This window comes from Halichoerus grypus, chromosome 10 (genome assembly GCF_964656455.1).
Source record: "Halichoerus grypus chromosome 10, mHalGry1.hap1.1, whole genome shotgun sequence".
Classification (NCBI taxonomy): Eukaryota; Metazoa; Chordata; class Mammalia; order Carnivora; family Phocidae; genus Halichoerus; species Halichoerus grypus.
Genome location: NC_135721.1, coordinates 76,022,767 through 76,046,735, shown reverse-complemented (window position 1 = coordinate 76,046,735; position 23,969 = coordinate 76,022,767). Strand labels below are relative to the sequence as shown.

At 45.6% G+C, this 23,969-nt stretch overlaps 1 protein-coding gene across 1 annotated transcript in view; it reads right to left on the bottom strand.

Annotated features, from left to right (window-relative positions):
- VWA3B (von Willebrand factor A domain containing 3B) overlaps positions 1-23,969 on the bottom strand; it is a 221,656-nt gene that overhangs the window by 177,325 nt on the left and 20,362 nt on the right. The window contains exons 4-7 of the mRNA XM_078057455.1: positions 20,938-21,188; positions 19,247-19,406; positions 12,759-12,928; positions 8,854-8,969 (exon numbers count right to left, since the gene is read on the bottom strand). Of these exons, the coding sequence (XP_077913581.1) occupies positions 8,854-8,969; positions 12,759-12,928; positions 19,247-19,406; positions 20,938-21,188 (697 nt within the window). The remainder of the gene's footprint in view (positions 1-8,853; positions 8,970-12,758; positions 12,929-19,246; positions 19,407-20,937; positions 21,189-23,969) is intronic.

The window sequence follows — 23,969 nt, the reverse complement described above, 5'->3', positions numbered from 1 at the left end:
TTCTAGGAAGAAGTTGCTGCGGCTGAGGTCGAAGAGGTTGCTGCCTGTGTTCTCCTTTAGGATTTTGATGGACTCCTGTCTCACATTGAGGTCTTTCAACCATTTGGAGTCTATTTTTGTGTGTGGTGTAAGGAAATGGTCCAGTTTCATTCTTCTGCATGTGGCTGTCCAATTTTCCCAACACCATTTGTTGAAGAGACTGTCTTTTTTCCATCGGACATTCTTTCCTGCTTTGTCAAAGATTAGTTGACCATAGAGTTGAGGGTCCATTTCTGGGCTCTCTATTCTGTTCCATTGATCTATGTGTCTGTTTTTGTGCCAGTACCATACTGTCTTGATGATGACAGCTTTGTAGTAGAGCTGGAAGTCTGGAATTGTGATGCCGCCAGCTTTGCTTTTCTTTTTCAACATTCCTCTGGCTATGCGGGGTCTTTTCTGGTTCCATACAAATTTTAGGATTATTTGTTCCATTTCTTTGAAGAAAGTGGATGGTATTTTGATGGGGATTGCATTGAATGTGTAGATTGCTCTAGGTAGGATTGACATCTTCACAATATTTGTTCTTCCAATCCATGAGCATGGAACGTTTTTCCATTTCTTTGTGTCTTCCTCAATTTCTTTCATGAGTATTTTATAGTTTTCTGAGTACAGATCCTTTGCCTCTTTGGTTAGATTTATTCCTAGGTATCTTATGGTTTTGGGTGCAATTGTAAATGGGATCGACTCCTTAATTTCTCTTTCTTCTGACTTGTTGTTGGTGTATAGGAATGCCACTGACTTCTGTGCATTGATTTTATATCCTGCCACTTGACTGAATTCCTGTATGAGTTCTAGCAGTTTTGGGGTGGAGTCTTTGGGATTTTCCACATAAAGTATCATATCATCTGCAAAGAGTGAGAGTTTGACTTCTTCTTTGCCAATTTGGATGCCTTTGATTTCTTTTTGTTGTCTGATTGCTGTGGCTAGGACTTCCAATACTATGTTGAATAGCAGTGGTGATAGTGGACATCCCTGCCGTGTTCCTGACCTTAAGGGGAAAGCTCTCAGTTTTTCCCCATTGAGAATGATATTCGCTGTAGGTTTTTCATAGATGGCTTTTATGATATTGAGGTATGTACCCTCTATCCCTATACTCTGAAGAGTTTTGATCAAGAAAGGATGCTGTACTTTGTCAAATGCTTTTTCTGCATCTATTGAGAGTATCATGTGATTCTTGTTTTTTCTTTTGTTAATGTATTGTATCACGTTGATTGACTTGCGGATGTTGAACCAACCTTGCAGCCCAGGGATAAATCCCACTTGGTCGTGGTGAATAATCCTTTTAATGTACTGTTGGATCCTATTGGTTAGTATTTTGGTGAGAATTTTTGCATCCATGTTCATCAGGGATATTGGTCTGTAATTCTCCTTTTTGATGGGGTCTTTGTCTGGTTTTGGGATCAAGGTAATGCTGGCCTCATAAAATGAGTTTGGAAGTTTTCCTTCCATTTCTATTTTTTGGAACAGTTTCAGAAGGATAGGTATTAATTCTTCTTGAAATGTTTGGTAGAATTCCCCTGGGAAGCCATCTGGCCCTGGGCTTTTGTGTTTTGGGAGATTTTTGATGACTGCTTCTATTTCCTTAGTGGTTATAGGTCTGTTCAGGTGTTCTATTTCTTCCTGGTTCAGTTTTGGTAGTTGATACATCTCTAGGAATGCGTCCATTACTTCCAGGTTATCTAATTTGTTGGCATAGAGTTGCTCATAATATGTTCTTATAATTGTTTGTATTTCTTTGGTGTTGGTTGTGATTTCTCCTCTTTCATTCATGATTTTGTTGATTTGGGTCATTTCTCTTTTCTTTTTGATAAGTCTGGCCAGGGGCTTATCAATCTTGTTAATTCTTTCAAAGAACCAGCTCCTAGTTTCGTTGATCTGTTCTACTGTTCTTTTGGTTTCTATTTCATTGATTTCTGCTCTGATCTTTATTATTTCTCTTCTCCTGCTGGGTTTAGGCTTTATTTGCTGTTCTTTCTCCAGCTCCTTTAGGTGTAGGGTTAGGTTGTGTACTTGAGACCTTTCTTGTTTCTTGAGAAAGGCTTGTATTGCTATATACTTTCCTCTTAGGACTGCCTTTGCTGTATCCCAAAGATTTTGAATAGTTGTGTTTTCATTTTCATTGGTTTCCATGAATTTTTTTAATTCTTCTTTAATTTCCTGGTTGACCCATTCATTCTTCAGTAGGATGCTCTTTAGCCTCCATGTATTTGAGTTCTTTCTGACTTTCCTCTTGTGATTGAGTTCTAGTTTCAAAGCATTGTGGTCTGAAAATAGGCAGGGGATGATCCCAATCTTCTGGTACCGGTTGAGACCTGATTTATGACCTAGGATGTGATCTATTCTGGAGAATGTTCCATGGGCACTAGAGAAGAATGTGTATTCCGTTGCTTTGGGATGGAATGTTCTGAATATGTCTGTGAAGTCCATTTGGTCCAGTGTGTCATTTAAAGTCTTTATTTCCTTGTTGATCTTTTGCTTAGATGATCTGTCCATTTCAGTGAGGGGGGTGTTAAAGTCCCCCACTATTATTGTATTGTTGTCGATGTGTTTCTTTGCTTTTGTTATTAATTGCCTTATATAATTGGCTGCTCCCATGTTAGGGGCATAGATATTTACAATTGTTAGATCTTCTTGTTGGATAGACCCTTTAAGTATGATATAGTGTCCTTCCTCATCTCTTATTACAGTCTTTGGTTTAAAATCTAATTTGTCTGATATAAGGATTGCCACCCCAGCTTTCTTTTGGTGTCCATTAGCATGGTAAATGGTTTTCCACCCCCTCACTTTCAATCTGGGGGTGTCTTTGGGTCTAAAATGAGTCTCTTGCAGACAGCATATCGATGGGTCTTGTTTTTTAATCCAGTCTGATAGCCTGTGTCTTTTGATTGGGGCATTTAGCCCATTTACATTCAGGGTTACTATTGAAAGATAGGAGTTCAGTGCCATTGTATTGCATGTAAAGTGACTGTTACTGTATATTGTTTGTGTTCCTTTCTGGTCTATGTTGCTTTTAGGCTCTCTCTTTGCTTAGAGGACCCCTTTCAATATTTGTTGTAGGGCTGGTTTCGTGTTTGCAAATTCCTTTAGTTTTTGTTTGTCCTGGAAGCTTTTTATCTCTCCTTCTATTTTCAATGACAGCCTAGCTGGATATAGTATTCTTGGCTGCATATTTTTCTCATTTAGTGCTCTGAATATGTCCTGCCAGTCCTTTCTGGCCTGCCAGGTCTCTGTGGATAAGTCTGTTGCCAATCTAATGTTTCTACCATTGTAGGTTACATATCTCTTCTCCCGAGCTGCTTTCAGGATTTTCTCTTTGTCTCTGAGACTCGTAAGTTTTACTATTAGATGTTGGGGTGTTGACCTATTTTTATTGATTTTGAGAGGGGTTCTCTGTGCTTCCTGGATTTTGATGTCTGTTTCCTTCCCCAAATTAGGGAAGTTCTCTGCTATAATTTGCTCCATTATACCTTCTGCCCCTCTCTCTCTTTCTTCTTCTTCTGGGATCCCAATTATTCTAATGTTGTTTCGTCTTATGGTATCGTTTATCTCTCGAATTCTGCCCTCGTGATCCAGTAGTTGTTTATCTCTCTTTTTCTCAGCTTCTTTATTTTCCATCATTTGGTCTTCTATCTCACTGATTCTTTCTTCTGCCTCATTTATCCTAGCAGTTAGCGCCCCCATATTTGATTGCACCTCATTAATAGCCTTTTTGATTTCTACTTGGTTCGATTTTAGTTCTTTTACTTCTCCAGAAAGGGTTTCTCTAATAACTTCCATGTTTTTTTCAAGCCCAGCTAGTATCTTTAAAGTGATGATTCTGAACTCTAGATCTGACATCGTACTAATGTCCGTATTGAGTAGGTCCCTGGCAGTTGGTACTACCTCTTGTTCTTTTTGTTGAGGTGATTTTTTCCGTCTTGTCATTTTGTGCAGAGGAGAATAGATTAATGAGAGAACAAAATGCTAGCAGGGTAACAACGTCCCCAGAAAATATACTCTAAACAAATCAGAAAAGACCTGAAGCAGTGGGAAAAGAAAGGGAAAGAGAGAAAAAAGAAAAGGAAAGAAAAAAAGAAAAAAGAAAAAGATAAAGATAAAAACAAACAAAAGCAGAACAAAACAAAAAACAAAAACAGAATGTGATCAAATATGATCAGGCTGGATTATAGATCAGTGCCACACACTAGATTTTGGGTGTATTTTGGTCTGTTAAAAGAAAGTCCCTCCCAAAATTTTAAAGAAAGAAAAACTTATATATGTACAAAAATAAGGGTTGATATGATGAAGGGATGGAATATGACTGTAAAGATGGAAATTATAAAAAATTTTAAAAAAGGATTTGATAAGTTGTTTGAAAAAAGAAAAAAGAGGATTAAAAAAAAAAAGAAAGAAAGAAAAAAGGGAGAGAATGTGATCAGGCAGGGGAGTAGAAAAAAACCATACACTAGAGATTTAGAGTATATTTTGATCTGTTAGAAGAAACTATCTCAAGATTTTAAAGAGAGAACAACTTATATATATATGCCAAAAATATGGGTAACTACTATGAAGGGATAGAATATGACTTTAAAAATGAAAAAAAAAAAATGTTTTTTTTTTAAAAAGGGATTGATAAGATGTTGGTTGAAAAAGGGAAAAAGAAAAATTCAAAAAAAAAGAAAAAAGGAAAAAAGAAAAAAAGACAGTTAAAAAAAATAATTAACTTTGAAAGACTAAAGAATCATGGTAAAAAAGCCATGAATTCTATGTGCAGTGTTCCCCTAGCGCTGGAGTTCTGCCGTTCTCATTGATCGGTAAACTTGGTCTTGGCTGGCTGTTCTTGCTGATCTTCTGGGGGAGGGGCCTGTTGCCGTGGTTCCCAAATGTCTTTGCCGGAGGCAAAATTGCCCCGCCCTTGCCGGTCCGGGCTAAGTAATCTGCTCGGGTTTGCTCTCCGGAGCTTTTGTTCCCTGCAAGCTTTCCGTACAGCTTTGGAGGCGGAGAGTGAAAATGGCGGCCTCCCAGTCTCCGCCCCGGCGGAGCCGAGAACTCGGGGTCCCGCTCCTCAGTGAGCCCCCAGAGAAAAGCCGTCAGTCACTCCCGTCTCCCCGGTCTCCGGCCGCACTCCGCGCTCACCCGGCCTGTGACCGCGCCTTTCTATCTGGCACCCGACCCCGGGTGGAGTCTCCAAACCCAGCAGATCCCCGCGGTGCACTCCCGCACCTCTCCTCCCGGGGGAAGAAGGTGAGTCTCCCCGGATCTGCCGCTTGTTGGGTCCCTGCTGGAGGAGCAGTGGCCTGACTGTGCCGCGGATCACGGTTTATAGCAACCCCGAGCTGAGAGCCCGCGCCTGGGCTCCGTCTCTGCAGCCGGCTTCCCTGCTCCGATACCTGGGAGCTCTGCCGCACTCAGGCACCCCCGGTCTTTCTGTGACCCCGAGGGTCCTGAGACCACACTGTCCCGCGAGGGTTCCACCCCCCACTTCGCCACCAGAGTGACGTCCCTCAGCGGAGCAGACTTCTAAAAGTTCCGATTTTGTGCTCCGTGGCTCTATCACTTGCCAGAAGCGGCCGTCGGAGGCCCCTCCCCCGCCGTCTATCCTCCCGAATATCGCCTCGGATTCACTTCTCCGCACGTCCTACCTTCCAAAAAGTGGTCGCTTTTCTGTTCAGAGAGTTGTTGCTCTTCTTTTCTTTGATCTCCTGTTGAGTTTGTAGGTGTTCAGAATGGTTTGATCCCTATCCAGCTGAATTCCTGAGAGGAGACGAAATCCAGGTCTCCTACTCCTCCGCCATCTTGCTCCACCCCCCGATATTTTCAACCACTTTTAATAACCCAGAAACAATCATTAAAAATAACAAATTAAAACATGTGTCCAGAGGCATACATTTTTCCCTTTACCTCAGGCTCCCATACGACTTAACACATCATCTTTGCTGGAGCTTGTCTTTATTTAAAATTGTGACATTTTTGATCACCATGGGTTTTTTGGCATTAATTTTGAACTTTTAAAACACTGCACTGTAATATTATTTAAACAAACACATGAAAAGATGCTCAAAATCACTAATTATTAGGAAAATGCAAATCAAAACCACAATAAGATACCACCAGACACCCATGAGGATGGCAACTAACCAAAACCAAAAAGATAACAAACTAAAAAAAAACAGAAAACAACAGATGTTGGAGATGATGTGGAGAAACTGTGCACTGTCAGTGGGGACATAAAACAGAGCAGCCACTGTGGAAAACAAAATGGAGGTTCCTCAAAAATTAAAAATAGAATTACCATATATGATCCAGATATTCCACTTTAGGGTATATATTCCAAGAGCAGAAAGCACAGTCTCAAAGAGATATTTGTACACGCATGTTCACAGAGGCACCACGCACAACAGCCAAAAGGAGGAAGCAACCCAGTGTCCACTGATGGATAAATGGACAAACAAAACATGGTCTATACATACAAGAGAATATTATTCAGTCTTCAAAAGGAAGGAAATTCTGACACACGCTACAACATGGATGAACCTGGAGGACATATGCTAAGTAAAATAAGCCAGACACAAAATGACTTCTATGAGATATTTAAAATAGTCCATTTCAGAGACAGGAAGTAGAATGGTAGATGCCACGAACTGGGGGAGGCGAGAATGGGGGTTTGTTGTTTTAATGGGTACAGAGTTTCAGTTTTGCAGATGAGAAGAGTTCTGGAGATTGGGTGCACAGCAATGTGAATGTATTTAGCTCTACTGAACTATACACTTAAAAACAGTTAAGATGGTATATTTTACTTTACGTACATTTTACTACAGTTTTTAAAACGATTATTTGTCTTGACTAGAGTTTTTCCACATTGGGGTAGTGCACGGGGTAATGGGAAGTCATACTCTGAAAGCCAATTATCTGGAGTCTAGAAAGTCAGTAATAGCAGGAAAAGCAAGAAATCTCTTCCAGTTGCCAGGTCAGTTCTCTGAGCAGTGTCCCTCCAACTATTCAGTCTCTCCTTTCCATGCAACAGGAGGCACCAAGAACTCCTGAGCAGGCGTTCCTGAGGGGGGGTTCCTCCCTCCCCAGCCCGGAGAGGGGCCCAAGCAAACTCATACTGGCAAATGCTTGACCCCAAAGGTGGGAAATGGGGAACGGGACCTGAGCAGGAAGGACTGATCATCTGCCTCTGAGGCCTCGGGTTGGGTTGGAAACCACACATTTTCCAAACCAGAATGGTCTGTCAAGGATTTCTGGGCAGTTTTTGAGTGGGAGAAATGCAATGTTGGCATTTCTGGGACACCATGATTGATAGAGGAGACAAGATCGTGTATTTAGGATCTGGGCTCTCTCCTCAAATTCAGAACGTGGGATCACTGAAATGGCATTAGAACAGCAGGCCATGCTCTGAGCACTTCAGACTAAGAAAATGGTTTAAACTATAATTTAATTTGTATGAGTCACAGGGTTGGGGAAGATGGTAGATGCTGAAAATGTAAGCTATGCAGCCAGATCGGTTTCCCTTTATAACTAAGTTGCCAAGGAACACATAAGCCAAAACTGAACCCCTTTACAGAAACTGGCATGCTTTGGGAAACCGGTGACACCTCACACTCTTTACCCTGATTCAAACATTGACCACTAGGCTTAATCTTGTACATTACTTTTACTAGGCATGGCATACATCCTGAATTAATTCTTTTTTGTTAGATTAGCGTTATTAACCTTGCTTAACAATTGACATTTTTTCAAATTCTCTGGAGATAGCCATTTCGCCATCAGAACAAAGGCATAAGCTACCTAGAGCAGTGCCACCGAAGAGCTCTAGCAGAACCTCTCCCCTGCTCACTTGGGGGCACTAAGAATCTGAATCCACAAAGTGTGTTATCAGGGACAGGCTTTGTGACTCAAACTCCTGCCTTGGTCTCCTGACCCCCTAGCCCCTTAATGCAACCGCCTCCTCCTCAGGCCCCATGCTCTTCTCCCGGGAGCCTCTGTAGCACCATCATGTGAACAGAGGAACCTGTTAAGCAGATGTATCCTGCAGCTTCTTTGCTTCTCGCAAAGAGTAGTTCTTGCCTTACACTGAAGCTAGAGATCTCTGTCAATAACAAAATGAGTAGGAGGGTGGAGGTCAGGATGGGCTCTCTCAGACCTCTAGCTGGGTCACACCACAGCATCTCACACTCGAACACGAGCTTCCTTCCCTGCTTTTCTCAGCAGGGTTCACTCGGTATCTTTGGCACTTTGCAGTTTCATCAGCCCCAAAGAAACTCCCACCTCTTGGTTTTCTGAGTAACCTTCCAGCACTGTTTTTTCTGAACCTACTCCTCACTGATTTGGTGACCTCATTTTCTATGCCTGTTAAACTCTCTGATCATACTCTCTGATAAAAAGGGGAAGTTCACTCTGCCTCCACAGAGGTTCCTGTGGGGCCGGGGCCCTGGCCCTCCCAAGAGGCAGGTCAATCCGCTGTCTGCCATCACTGATGGGTGGGGCGGCAGAAAACCCACAAGATGTGTTGGCATCCTGGCTACAGCATCCGCTAACCTGGGCAGCAGAGCAGTTCTGCCTTCCCAGGAACTGAGTCCAGCACTGAAACATTCGGGCCACATCTCCAGAAGGTTCTCAAGTTCGTTCAACGCACATAACTTAGGCCACTTCCCTGGGTGGTAATAAACTTATGCCTGTTGCTAAGCTGACAGATTCAGCAGTAATATCATGAACTGCCCCTGGACCATATAAATAATGAAAAAGATTCCATTAGTCCCTACCTAGTGCTTTATTTCCTAAAGTTACAGAAAATCACACTGTGTTGTTGTGTGTTTTTTGGATCCCAGGTACCTGGAGGGCGTTTTCCTTTCAGTTTCCTTAAATTCCAAGTAATTACACTGTCACCATCCTTTACGGCAAGTGGGGGAAACTCCACACACTCTGTTCTCTCTGCAAATGCATGGAATCTGAAACAGGAAGAGATTTGCAACATTAGGCTAGTAGTGCTATTTGTGCATGTCTACTCATTCTCCCAAGACCGTGAATTTGCTCTGCTGTGGTGCCGAGCATCTTAGATGTTTCACGGCTATTCCCTGTACCTGGTCAGTTCTGCCAAAACAAAAGACAGGGAGGCAAAACAGAAGAGCGAACTGTGAATGTTGTTGGGGTTTTAACGCATGACTCTTCTCTTCTCTTAGAGGGTAATTAACCCAACCAAATGGTATGTATTGACCCTGGAAAAATGATACCCTCTGCTTTATATTTATCCTTCTGTTCCCAGGGTTCAATCATGTCAACAGAGTGTTGACAAGCCAACAGTCTAATGAGGCCTCAACAGTGCCCACGGCCCTGTGGGTTCAGTGTTGAAAGCTGGTGACAACAGGCACCATTGGCTCATCTGCCAATTGCCGACGGGCTTCAGTCAACTTTAACTCGGCAAATATGCACTTCCCCAGAAACTAAGCGGAAACCCTAATGAAAAGAATTCTTGTGTGGACAAGTTTTTAGGGCCTGACTCCTCAAAATGTGATCCGAGGGGCAGCAGCAGCACCTGGGAGCTGCTTAGCAATGCACATTCCTGGGCCCTACCTGGAGCTACTGAGTCAGAATAAGCACTTGGTTCAAAGATCCCTGGGGGATTCAAGAAGCACTGGTGTGGTCTACAAAATGAGGGGCTAAGCACACCCTTGACAATCTGGAATCCAAAAAGTCAATGATAGCAGGAAACTTCTTTCAGATTAACAGATCATCTCTGGGTAATGCTCTTTTTTTTTTTTTTTTTTTAAAGATTGTATTTATTTGACAGAGAGAGACACAGCCAGAGAGGGAACACAAGCATGGGGAGTGGGAGAGGGAGAAGCAGGCTTCCCGCGGAGCAGAGAGCCTGATGTGGGGCTCGATCCCAGGACCCCGGGATCATGACCTGAGCCGAAGGCAGACGCTTAACGACTGAGCCACCCAGGCGCCCCGGGTAATGCTCTTCTGACCCCTTAAGAGTTCCACCTTTGCCTGTTTCTCAGCACGAAGAGAATCCTGAAGCAGGGGTTGGGATGGACAGACGGATGCACAGATGGTAGGAGAGGTGTGGGGGCTTTACCTGGGCCACGGAAAGCCTGGGTCCTATTTCTAGAGGGTTTCAGGTGAGACTAAAACAATGACAATGGCAATCCACAAGCCAGCCTTGTCCCAACAGCCCTCTTGAGGCCAATGGACCCTTAACCTGGCCATGCCTGCTTCCCACAGGTGCTTCCACCAGAGCAGACATGGCCAGCTTCCTTTGACCTGTGATCTCCTTACAAAGCAGAGGGGGGATGGCTGAGGTTTGTCCTGCCAGGTCCCACACCCTGAGTGCCAAGGCCTTTGGTGCCCAGGACTTTCTACTCTCTGATCTGTTCTCCAGATTAGAAAAGAGAACAGGGCAGACACTTCCTCTGGCTAATACAACCTCATTTATGCAGAAAGCAAAACATGCTTTGCAGGTTGGTGGCTCTGTTCAGACACAGACTCAGGCACGGGGGAACCAAGAATCCAGCCTCCCTGCAAGCTGAGCTCAGGGCACGCCCTTTAGAGTTCCATAATGACTGCACTTCAGCTGAGGCTCACCAGCCAAGGGTGTGCAGAGGCCAACCAAGAGACTTGGGGATCTGGCAGGGGTGGAGCAGGCAGGAACCCCACCGGTTGTGGGTTGGGCTCACTTGCAAGGGCCAGAGCAGGGACAGAAAAGCATGTCTACAAATCGTCCTCTCTGGGAAAACTCACACTCGATGGTACATGGCCTAAAAATCAGGAGCTGAACTGCAGCTTCTCCCATTTTAAATTACTCCCTAACCTCTCACCTGCCCAGAGAAAGTGCCCCACGTGAATCAAGCAGAGGACCAGCAAGACAGGGAGTCCTGCCAGTTGCCTTTTACTCTTTCCACTAGCAAAAGTAGGACAGTGAGCCCCCCTGTATTTGGGGGGATTTAGGAACCCAGAATTGAAGCCAAACACCTAATGTTAAAAGATTTCAAAGTTTTAATGGTAGCCACAGCAGTGGTCTTCAGAATCACCAGGGATCCTGTTAAGTATGAGTATTCTTGGCCCTCCCCTAGCACCCAAAAATCAGGATCTCTGGGGCTGTGGCCAAGATATCTGCATTTTAATCAAACTCCCTAGGCAGCTCTTATGCAAAGTGAGTGATTAAATTCCTGGTCCCAGGATCCCCTCTATTATGTAGAATCAGGCTGTAAGGTGAAGCCCTGGACCTCTGAATTATTAACAAGCTCCCCAGGCAAGTGTGATGAGCAATCAAATTTGGGAACACATGCTCAAGGGCAGGAATTGTACCCATTTCAGACAGGCTAACTGAGGCAAGAACTCAGTCATTCTCCTTATAAACGCATAAGTAGTTGATCTCTCTCCACAAGGGACCTAAACCTATCCACACAGACAAGGGGATGGGTATGTTTTTAAAATGTAGATTCGGTTATTTTTCAGCTATGATGAGGCCACCAGATCAGTATAACTGCCACTGAAAATACAGTTTGCTACTCACAGTTCCTGCTATAGACTATATTGTGGCCCCCACCCCCCAAATTCATATGTTGAAGCCTTAACCCCCCAATGTAACCATATTTGACCGTATTTGGAGATAGAGCCTTTAGGAGGTAATTAAGGTTAAATGAGGTCATAAGGCTAGGGCCCTGATCCAACAGAATTAGTACTTTTTTTTTTTTTAGATTTATTTTAGGGAGAGAGAAAGAGCATGTGCACAAGCAAAGAGAGGGGCAGAGAGAGAGGGAGAGAATCTCAAGCAGTCAAGCAGACTCCCTGCTGAGCGCAGAGCCCCATGGGGCAGCTTGATCTCTCCACCCTGAGATCATGATCTGAGCAGAAATCAAGAGTCAGACGCTTAACCAACTGAGCTACCCAGGCACCCCGGGATTAGTATTTTTTTAAGAAGATATACCAGAGAACTTACAGGCATGTTTGTGCTTTCTCTCTCTCTCTCTCTCCCCCTTCATCCTTCCTTCCCTCTGTCCCATGAGAGGATATAGTTAAGAAGGCAGCCTGAAAGAGAATACTCACCAGAAATCTGCCAGCACCTTGATCTTGGGCTTCCTAGCCTCCAGAAGTGTGAGAAATAAATTTCTATTGTTTAAGCCATCCAGTCTGTGGTATCTGTTATGGCGACCCAAACTGACTACTAATACAGTTCTCAAGAGGAGGGGGCACACCCCATCACACCGGGCCACACAGGGAAGCACCAGGGCCGATCAGGAGGCATGAGGGAACAAGGGGAAAACATGGGCCAGAGTCTTTAGTGTGGATTCTGCAGCATGGAATGGGTGAGGCAGAGCAGGCAGGTTTGGGATGGGCTAGTTGAATAACTTCAATGGGTTCTGGGGTGTAGGAGCTCCCCCAAGCTGTCCAGTACTGGGCCCCGGCATGATTAGTGCCTGAGCATGAGTGCCTGCTGGCACTGAGTGGGCTCTGGATCAGTTAGCTTGCATATGAAAGGTACACTCCTGGGTGAGTCAGCTAAGCTCTCTAGGACTTAGCTGGCCTTGGAGGGGGCAAGGACCCTGATGTCAAACCATCAGAATTACAGAAAGTAACAAGGCAAGATTAATACAGCGTGGAGAAAAAAAGGCCTAGAGACTAAAGACCACCGGAAAGAGGAGAGCACAGGAACAGACTGGTTAAGAAGACCACTGCTGATCTTGCGGAAGCAGGCAGCTCACCCACTGTCCCTCAAGAGCACATTTTCTGCCTACCTGCTGTGGGTCTTGGCACTCAGATCCTTTAAGAAAGCTGTCGTGCCTTCTCCTCTGGCATTGAAGGACACTGTGCAGACAGGACATGGGATCTCCAAAGCCCTCTGAAGGAGGAGCCCCTTGGTTTGCTCAGGAACATCTCCCACCACAAAGTAGTAAATGGATTCAATCTGCAAGACAATAGTACCAACTGTTTATCTCCCTGACGTGCCCTAGCCTTGTATGGGACTCCCTGGCAGTATGCTTTCTACAAAACTGCCTTTGCTCCTGGGGGGGCGGCAAGAATAGCGGCACTGCTCCCAGTTTTGTGAGGACGTTTGGGGACCAAAATCAGGAAGTGAGATATTCAAGGCCTGCTGCCTTCCACGGTGTTTGACCTCCCTGCCACTAACAAGTTCTGTGAACTTGGGCAAGTGACATAAGTTCAGTTTCTTCACTTATAAAAAGGGAGGTAATGCAGTGTACCTCGTGACTGAGTTTAAACAAGAGGACTTGCGCTTATGCATGCATGTATCTCAGAAAGTTAAAACCCAGAGAGAGCTGGGAATCCCTATCATCTACACCTACCCCTTAAAACCCCCTAATTGACTGTTTCCACAAAAAACTGGGGAAGAATCCCAAAAAAATGCATTGGGTTTGAAGGGATAAATAGATGTCACCATCCCCTTAGGGCTCATGAGCCTTTCTCTGCTCTAATCACAAACCCCTGCTAGCTGAAGGTAAACAGTCAAGTACCTCAGTTCGACCTCAAACCTGGGACTTAAACCCACCTGACGCAGAAAGAAGAGGATTTACGGTCAGCTGGGCCACCCTGTCTGCAGCAGCTAGGGCCAACTGTGCCCAAAGGGGCAGTGGGAGCAGGGTGGCAGAGGGCCCCTGCTGGGAGGGAGGCCATGGCCACAGTGGGAGCTGAGAGCAGCCTACTCCAGCGACAACCTTCCTCCCATGGGGCTCGAAAAGGCCCACCTCACCTCCGTGACTCTTTCTCTCAGGCCTTTCAAACCCGCTCCCCGATTTTAAAAAGGACCGAATGGGAAGTAAAGACTGAGCAATGTTGTATATCTCTTTCGGCCAGTTGCCAAGAGACAGAAAAAATACTGAGAGAAGGAAGAAATGGTGCTCTCTACATTCCTTGTTAGGCAACTAATATTCTCCCAGCAAATGCATTCTCCTTCCCTTCTCCCCCCGCGTTACACAGTAGCTTGTGTGAGAGGCGTTCAGTAGGCTTCCCTGCACTGCACTGTTAGTGCTCCAGCTGGGTGGGGGCCCAAGCTTAGCACGGGGACCGGTTCACCCTCACATAAGGATCTAAAGTCACACGTGGCCCAAGAGAGGAGATCAGACACAGGGAGTATTTTGTAAGATTTGTTAGTTCAACGGGGAGGTGAGTGAGGACAAACATCTCTAGGTGGTCTGTCGGCGGCTTCTGACACCATGCATCTCTGTTGCACGTCACGCAAACTCAGCTTCTCTGCTCTAGCAATGACCCAAGAGTCTGAAATGAGTGCAGAAATGTTTTTCCCTTGAGATTTCATCAAGCTAAAAATTGCTGTAGCCAGCAGTGAGCCAGGATTTCCTTTCCTTCACTCAGTCTCCAGGGTTATTCACTATTCATTAAGTTCATTTCTCAGCTGCTTAATTGCCTGTGTTTTCGGTTATCCGTGCTACGGATTTCCTGGGACATGCTCTACAATGAGACCACCTATCTCACCCCCAACCCCTCCTGCTCACTGCCTCCCTGCCTCTCCTTTCCACTCACATAATGACACTGAGAAAAAAGGAGAGGAAAGTAAATATGCCACCTAGCCCCACCCCCCACCAACTGGCAAAATGCCTTTTAAAGTGATGTGGCTGTGGGGTCATCTGCTCTTTGGGATGATAAGTCAACATGAATTCTTTTATTCAATGCTCACAGAAGTCCTGTGGAAAAGGAATTCTTGTTATCACACCTAGTTTACAGATGAAGAAACAAAGGACTGGACAGGTTAATTGACCTGGTCTTTCAGCTAGTAAGTCCAGCTGCCTGACCCTATGAGCTTCTGCCTTTGCTTTCAACCACTTCATTCGGTCAGCTCATCATGGCAAGGCTGGTCACCTCTTAGAAACGGATGTGAGGGGCGCCTGGGTGGCTAAGTGGGTGTAGCGTCTGCCTTCGGCTCAGGTCATGATCCCGGGGTCCTGGGATCGAGTCTCACATGGGGCTCCCTGCTCGGCGGGAAGTCTGCTTCTCCCTGTCTTTCCCCTTGGCCTGTGCTCTCTCTCGCGCTCTCTCTCACTCTCTCTGTCTCAAATAAATAAATAAAATCTTTAGGAAGGAAGGGAGGAAGGGAGGGAGGGAGGGAGGGAGGAAGGGAAGGGAGGGAGGGAAGGGAGGGAGGGAGGGAGGGAGGGAGGGAGGGACGTGAGTCCCAGAACTGTGCGAGCAAGATCCTGGGACAGGAAGGTGGCCAGAGACAGGCACTCTTTTCACTCCCTTGGCTCTCACACCATCCAAGGCTCCTAGCCCCTGATATCAACGTCCCTGACTAAAACCTGGGTGAGGTTGTATGGGCTCAAGGGAACTGTCCTCAGTGGAACCCTCTCCTCTGGCCCAGTAGCTCAGTACCTCTGAGTAACTCAGTAGCTCAGTACCTCTAAGTACCTCAGTAGCTCAGTAGCTAAGGGCAGGGGCCGAGCCTGAGGATTAGCAGGAGCAGCCGGGGCCAGGAGCAGCATTTCCCTAAACGCTAATTTGTACTGAATTTGATAACACAAGATATAAACAATATTTGGGGTTCCATTCGGCTATTGTACTGGGAATCAAAAACTCTTGCCACTTTACACTACATAAAAGAGGGTAGGGCGTTTCTGTTTCCCCTTGAAATGCCTTATTCTGTCTGGGTCATTAGCTCTGCAGTGCCCACGGCAGCCTGCATTCCGCCCAGCCAAAGAGGCCTTGACATCTTCTCAGACACAGATCTGGGGGAAAAGAAGAACCAGACTGGCAGTGGCTGCTTCCGCCCTGACTATCCGCTGCTGTAGCCTGTCAGAAGCCTCGGGCCATCAAAATCTCCACTCTGCAAGAATCAAAGTCAAATGAAAGGCACCCATAACAGCAGTGAGAGGTCTAGCAAAATTGTCTTGGTCTTCATAAAACTTTGACTGTTTCAACAGTTTTGACCAACTCCAGACTGTGGATTTGACTTCCAGATCTTCCCTGTACCTGTGGTAGCCCTTTCCTTATTCGGCCCTTTCTGATTTTCTGATCTCCAACCTCCCCCCACACACACGGTGGTGACTGCCCTCTTGATGTTAATCCAGCTCAGTTCTCCAATCCCTGCTTAACACCCTTAACACCACCACCAACTTTCTGGCCTGCCAGGTTTCGGGGTCCCTGTCTCCACCCACTATCCCCACCAGAGTCCTACAAGGCTCAGTAAATCCACCTGCCTGGTCCCATGCAGACTACCACCCTTCAATTAAAAAAACTCAAGTCTGTACCATGGCGTGGGGAATGGAAACTTCTTGGACCCACATCTAGCCCCAACTTCAAGAATATCAACACTACTTCTTTCCCATTCCTTCAACGATCAACATTTATCGAGCCCTTGCCAGGCACTGCCATTTCTAGGGACACAAAGGTTAAAAGATCTGATGCCTGGCTGAACCACTGCCATGCTTGTGATTAGCATGGCCAGCCCTTCAGTTTACTGTCCAGTGGTGAAGGTTTCTGATGGACTCACATAGGTCTGGCTCTAATTCACCCATTTACTCTCCCAGTGAAGAGGTTATTTTTTTTAAAGTAAACAAATGTGTGCCTATCAGCCAGATGGAAGAGAGGCTGAGATACCACAAAGAGAAACACAGGTACCCTTTGGGCAGGTAGCCTTCTGCTGAAAGCAGAAGTAAAACCCCCTCAGTTAGCCTTCTCAGGCAGCTGGGAATCAGGGCTTTGGATGACCAGCCTTCTCTTCCCGAATAACCTCTCCCATCTTGGATCAGCAGGCCTTCCAGGGCCTCCTGGCACAACACCCCTCCTCATTAAGGCCAGGGAAGCTACCAACTTCCCAAAGAAGCACCCTATGACCAGAGGATACTGCAGAGCAGAAACCCAGGCCTGGACGGCATACCTGGGCTCTGAGGACAATGCCAGACATTGCCTCAGTATCCCACAGGCTGCCCTTCCAATGAGCCAGGCCCTTTTGCACAGGATCCAACAGGATACTTCATCCATCAATAGTGCTCTCCATGTGCTGCCATCAGAGCTGGGACTCAAGCAGACCCCACACTGCCTGGCTCCTCTGGAGTTGAAGGCTCACCCTCAGTCATCCCTGCCTGTTCAGTCTCTGGCCTGACTATGGGTACAAAGCCCAGCTCTGAAAGAGGCCAGTAACCTCTGAGCATCCGCCTTACCCTTACCAAGCACATCAGTTAGCCCTTCCTCTTCATGTGGATTGGATACAAAAGCCCAACCTCCATGTTAATCTTTGAACACAAAACAATAGCCACTCTCTTGGTTTTTCTCAGGACTCACTCATGGGAGATGCTAACCCGAAGCAGGTTATCATCAGTAGCAAAAGTCTGGGTATCTAGATTTACTGTTCAAAAGTTTCTTAAGCCTTATATCTTTTCTATTTATAGAAAAAAACAGTTATGTGAATCAATTTGAAATTCAGTGGGGTGGGCATGAGGCACAGAGCAGAGGGGCAGCCCATTAGGGGAAGCCATTCCTCTCCCCATCCCCACACCTCACAAAACATAGAGCATGGCATTTTTATATAGGAGGCAGTTGCAGTTACTAGAAGTTTCCTAGGGACCACATCCAGATATAAGCTCTAGGAGGGAGGATAGAGTGGTCTGAGTATGTTTTATATTTGCCATACTCCATAGTCTCTTCTCAAGAATTTTTAAGTGGCATTTGATAATCAGTGCCTATTAACCTCTTTCTGGGTTTCTCCTCTTCTATAGGACTTGCCTGGAACTCACTAAATTGTTCCACATTTCCTGGGCTGGGGATGAATCCAAGAAAGGAGAAGCACAAACCAAAGGAAAGTAAAACAGAAAAATCAAAGGTCACTGGGAAATCTTCAAGTCATGGCAGGTCGCCAGAGTCAGCTATGACCAATGTAGCTAGGTGAACAAAGAAACAGAACACCCGAGAGTGAGTGTGTGTGTGTGTGTGTGTGTGTACATGCAGGCATGCATGTGCACACACACACACTCATCCAAGAGCCTGTGTAATGTTCCATTTCTTGAATGCTTATTATAGTGCCCAGACAATTGAAATTTTACAGATGTTAAAACAAACTTGAAAGGCCAAAGAACAAAGTAGCTTCTATTTTGTTCTTTAATGGGAACCATTTGTTCCTCTGGCTTCGAAAGGATAAACAATGCATTTCCAATTTTAAACTATCATCCTCAGTATCAATAAACAGTCTGGTGACCACTGAGGGCTATCCTTTCAAGGTGCCAGCCAGCACATGGCCTCCTTGCCCAAGAAAGGACTTCTTAATGTAGCAGAGTAAAGCTCGAAATCTACAGAATTATAGGAGTCCAGAGCAGAGGAAGCAATTAAGTGTTAATTAATATCAATCCATAAGTATTAGTTCAGTATCTGTATCCCAAAGGAAAGCAGATCTATCCCTACCTGGGAAGCTGAGGCTGGCCAAAGAACCCCACCTGCCCAGAGTCCTTCCCCACTAGCTTGCCACTCCCTTCAAGTCCCATCCGTATGATCACTCACAAAAACACACACCCTTATGGCTAAAAGAACATAAACCACCACCATTTCAGCACTTCTTTCAGGTAAAGCTTTATGTCCAAAAGGTCCTATCAAAAAGCACATGTGAATGCATTAATATTCAAAAATGGATGATGCATCTATGTAGATATACTTCACCTTGGAAAGCACATAACAGATCCATTTGTGAAGAAGAGGAACTGGGAGAGATTCAGAACACAGATGTGGGGAATCCCTATTCCTCAACCTCGGGGTTCTATGAAGAGTCTCCCAACCTCTCTCCCTCATAAGAGATGGACTGATTTATCTAATTGTCAGGAGAACAAGAGCAGAACTAAAATATGAGAGATGCACAACTATGCCGAATTCCCTGTCCTTTCTCACTGCTCAGTGGCTGTGAGCAGCACGTGGCCCTGCTGGCATTGGCTAAATGGGGGTTGACCCTGTGCCCTAATCACCCAGAGGGAGCCCTGCCAGGCTCAGGGGGCAGGGTTAGGGAGTCTCATTTTGGTTTCTCCAGCTCTGCCATCACCAAAGCTGCTATTTGGATCCCCACTTGGGGCCCGTCACCTATTTCTCAAGTGGTTCCAAATTCAGAGGTGAAGAGGACTGAGACTTTCAGGACTCCCCAGTGCCAGTGATGGGGTCTCTGTGGGATGCTGCTGGGAGGACCCAGGTCAGCTGAAAGGCAGTATGGGGGTACTGGGTATAGAGAGAGAAACTGGAAGCCACCGATGTGACCTGGGGCCCACCATGGATGCACACTTACCATTTTGTCGTTCCCAGCTTCCAGCAGAGCATCCAGGCAGCTAGCCTGGCTCACAGCCAGCTCAAAAGGCAGTTTCTCAACCCAACTGATGGCAGCGGCTATGGACTGCTCGGTCACAGGAACAGCATTTTCCTGCCATTTCACAGGCTGCTGGGAAACCCTGAAAAGAATCCCACGGGGCTGTCACTGGGCAGTGGGCAACCTAGCTGTCAGCCCTCAGTCTCAGAGCTGCAAGCGACAAGCCACTTAACATCACTAGAGCTGAAGGAGAGAAAACAGTTCCCGGCCCTCTAAAAGTTACCAATACATTGGGCGAGCTGTTTAAGATCAGTCTCCAAAGCACCCTTACCTTCCATAAGCTGTACTGACTAGGAAAGACAATGCATACAGGAGAACTAAACAATCTCAAAAAGTAAACATTAACAGCTGCATTAAAATTATTGAGGGAATTATTTTCATAAACAGGCAGGTTTATATACAACTATCTTCCACTAATAGTAAATTTATAAGGATTCACAGCAGTAAGATTTGTAAGTCAGCGACAATTTTAACACTCGAAAATTTTATTTCTAATTCTTTTAAGACACTGTTTTCATTGTTCCAAATTCCCATCAGTTCCCTCTTCAGGATCAAAAACAGTATTGAGTTCAGCAAAGCATTAGTTTTTAAATCCTGGGAACATGTGATTAAACCATGTAGTGTGGACTTAGAAAGCAGTGATGGAATCCCCCAAGAAAGAATAGCCATTTGAATCTATTTATCTCTGTGTTTATAATTGAACAAATTATATAAATCATATATGCATTCATAATTATAAGAATTCTGTGAGTCATGGACTAATGAACCAGCCTGAGCTGTCCCTCATAAACCACCCTGAGACAGAAGCTGCCGCACACCTGTGTCACCTCTATGTGGCCCCTCTGGTAGAAATGTGGCCGAGTGGCCTAAATGCTATAGCACAGGTTTCCAAAAAAGCTAAAGCGTTGCAGACTTAAGACGTGATTCCTTCAGTAATATATCTATGACAGAAATAAAAATCTGGGATAGAACACAATTAGGCAACATCCCCAAAGATGTCATCTGTTTAGCTGAAAATATTTTCTTCAAAAGAAAAACTCAATTAGGTAGATGCCTCCTTCATCCAGATTTTTCCTGTCAGGGAGGTACAGCCACTGTTCCACATGAAAAGTTGGCCTTAGAGCCCAAATTCTCTTGAATCCAAGAATCCGTAAATAATTGATTGTGAAAACTCTGAAATACAGGAAATTCTATAAAGCCGGCCACCTGCTGTTCTATTAAGGGGGTCAACTTACAGGGGAGTCACAAGCTCAGCTGAAAAAAACAGTGATAGCTGTGACAAGGCTGAATTCATTATTCGGGCTAAAATCTAAAATGACCGAAGGGATTTGTATGGCCTTAAGTATATATTCAGTGTAATTCCTATTCTTATATTTTGATCTTGCCATGAATTGAAGAAAAGTGTGTTTCTAAATGTTTTCTAATTTCAAAACTAAGATGCCACATGCAAAGCAGATGTAAGTTTTCACTGTGGGTCTTCTGCTGGAATTACACATTCTAGGAAATGACAAGATAATACCTCCTCCCTCCCCAAAGATATGTTACTGAACTCCAAATAAATGAAAACTACTTATGAAGTTTCACTGAAATATTCCCTTCCAAAGGGAACTCACCGTATGATATTAAACTTGGCTATATGAGCCACCTGCTCCTGGAGGACCATTGTTAGAGCATCTTGGCACAGATTAAGCTCCTCCTCCAGCATGCCGCCAAAATCCAGCACTATGGTGATGCACTGTTCCAAGACGACACCAAAAATCTGCCGGCTTCTGCTGGTGAGCCAGTCCATCCGCTGCTTGTAACTCTCCACAGCTTGTGTTAAATGTTCCACAAACTGATAGATCAGTTCTGATTTAGCTGTCAACTTAATGAAAATCAAAGCAGAAAAAAAAAAGAAACAGAACAAAAACACACCAACATACATCATCTGAACTATCGTGCAGCCAGGAACAACGGGGCCCACTGAGTCATGGCCTCTGCCATCAAGAACTGGGCATCAGGGGCGCCTGGGTGGTTCAGTCGGTTAAGCGTCTGCCTTCGGCTCAGATCATGATCCCAGGGTCCTGGGATCGACTCCTACATCGGGCTCCCTGCTCAGCAGAGAGCCTGCTTCTCCCTCTCCCTCTGCTGCTGCTCTGCCTACTTGTGCTCTCTCTCTCTCTGTCAAATAAATAAAATCTTTAAAAAAAAAAAGAATATTAAGAACTGGGCATTAATAACAATTTTGTAGATGATCCTCTAAACCCCACATAATCCACGAGGAAGTGTTCCAATCTTTCAACTAAAAAAACCTTTGGATGATTCCCCACAGAAGAAATGATGATGATGTGATCTATTCAAAATACAGCACTCTTTTTTAAAAAACATGTGTTTCTAAATTACATTTTATCTTTATAATTATAGAATTACCTTCACCAGCAAATGTCCAGGGGACATTTTAAGGAATTACGTAGAAGAAAAGAACTTTTAAGGAATTAGGTAGAAGAGAGAGCAAAGGCAGATGGGAAAAAATAAGTCTCACTAAAGTTTTCCTAAGGACAACATGCCAAAAATATTTCTGAAAATGCTTCTAGACATGCCAGCACATCTGCCTGGCTTCTTCTAAGGGATGCCACCCCATTAACTCATCCTCCTGCTCATAACCTGTGCCCTGTATCCTCTTGTCTCTCAGGCCAAGCTCCCCAGTACCTGGATCACTTGATCACTTATAGCTGCCACCAACACCTCTAGAGGCTGTCCCCAAAAGGTGACAGAGGCTTGCAGGCAATTTCTCATATACACAAATAAACCATCAGTCACACAGATCAAGCACAACTGTGCAAGGCCTCTCAGGGTGTAGGGAGGCAAGAGACAGAAAAGGAGTAAGAAAAAAATGTGCCCTCTTCTGTGAAGAATCAAAGTTTGAAAGATCTGGTACTTATTTTTACCTTTAACAACCCTCAGAACACCCCCTAAATACCTAAATTGTTAAGGAAAATGTGTTTTCTGAACACACCACGTAACTCCACATTTTCATGCCTTGGTTCGTGCTGTTCCCTCTGACTTAAACTGCTTTCCTTCTCTATCCCCTACGTCTCTCCAGCTTATTCCTCAAGCTCCAGCACCACTTCCTACTGCTTTCCATGGCTGCTAAAGGCAAAATTCCTAAATCTCTCACCAGTATCCACAGCACTTATTAAACTCTCTACCACAGTACAGAAACCAGGGTGGGACCATGTCGCAGGGCCTGTGGAGGTGATCAAATGGCAAACATGGATGTTTTCAATAGTTCTGTACTGATTTCCATGTAGTTCAGATAAAAAATATATTGAGCAGAGGGGGAGGGGGGAAAGATGGCGGAGGAGTAGGGGACCCTATTTCAACTGGTCCCCGGAATTGAGCTGGATATCTACCAGACCACTCTGAGCACCCACGAAACCAGCCTGAGATGTAAGAAGATCTGGATCTCTACAAACAGAATATCGCAGGCAGTTGGTTTTGAGGTATGAAGCGGACAGCCGTGATTCTGCAGGCAGATACCGGAGGATAAACGGCAGCGGGAGGGTGCCTGGCCGTGGGGATCCTACACCGCCGGTGAGCGACAGCCGCGCGCGCTGCGGACGGGGCACAGACTCGCAGACCGGTAGCGGCGGGGAAAGGACTTTAGGGCAGCCCCCGGGGTGGAAAACCAGACCAGCGGGGTCGCACGCACGCGAACCGTAGCCCCCCGGACAGAAACCCGGAGCGATGGTCGCGCGCACTCGAACTGCAGCCTCCGAGACGGAAACCTGGTGCGCCGGGGTCGCGCCGGTGAACTGCAACCTCCGGGGTGGAAACCCCAAGCGGCAGAGTCCTGCGCGCAATACAAAGGGCAGAGAAGAGCCCGACCTGGAGGCAGGACTGGGAGCGCTGCGGAGGGGCGCACAACCCAGGCCGCCACAGTTTATAGCAGCACGGACAGAAACGGAGACGGTGTGGCCTGGAGAGCTCACTGAAGAACACACTGCGGTCTCTCTGCTGAGACAGAGGGTTGGAAACGGTCTCTTCTGCTCTGACTCGAGGAAGAGACGGGGAAAGCCGCCAGGGAAAGGCGCCAGAGAACAAAAGCCCCAAAGACTGATTCCCACTGAGCCCATCCCCCGCCACAGGGGGGCAGGGCAACTCCGCCCAAACAGGGTTGCCTGAGTAACAGCGCAGCAGGCCCCTCCCCCAGAAGACAGGCTGGGAAAACAAGAGGCCAGCAACCCTAAGGTCCCAAGAAAACAGGTGCATCTTGCTTGGGTTCTGGTCAATAATTTGGACTCTATACATTCCCTCAACCACCCCTCAACAGAATGACTAGGAAGAGGAGCCCCCAAAACAGAAAAGACTCAGAGATTATGACTTATGCTGCAGATTTTCAAATGGATGCAGATATAACCAAGATGTCGGAGACAGAATTCAGGCTAGCAATTGTGAAGACAATGGCTAGAATGGAGAAATCAATTAATGGCAACACAGAGTCTCTAAGGGCAGAAATAAAAGGGGAATTGGCAGAACTGAAAAATGCTATTAATGAGATCCAATCAATCTAGATAATCTAACAGCTAGGGTAAGTGAGGCAGCAGAACGAATAAGCGACCTGGAAGACAATATAATAGATAAAAAGGGAAAAGAGGAGGCCAGG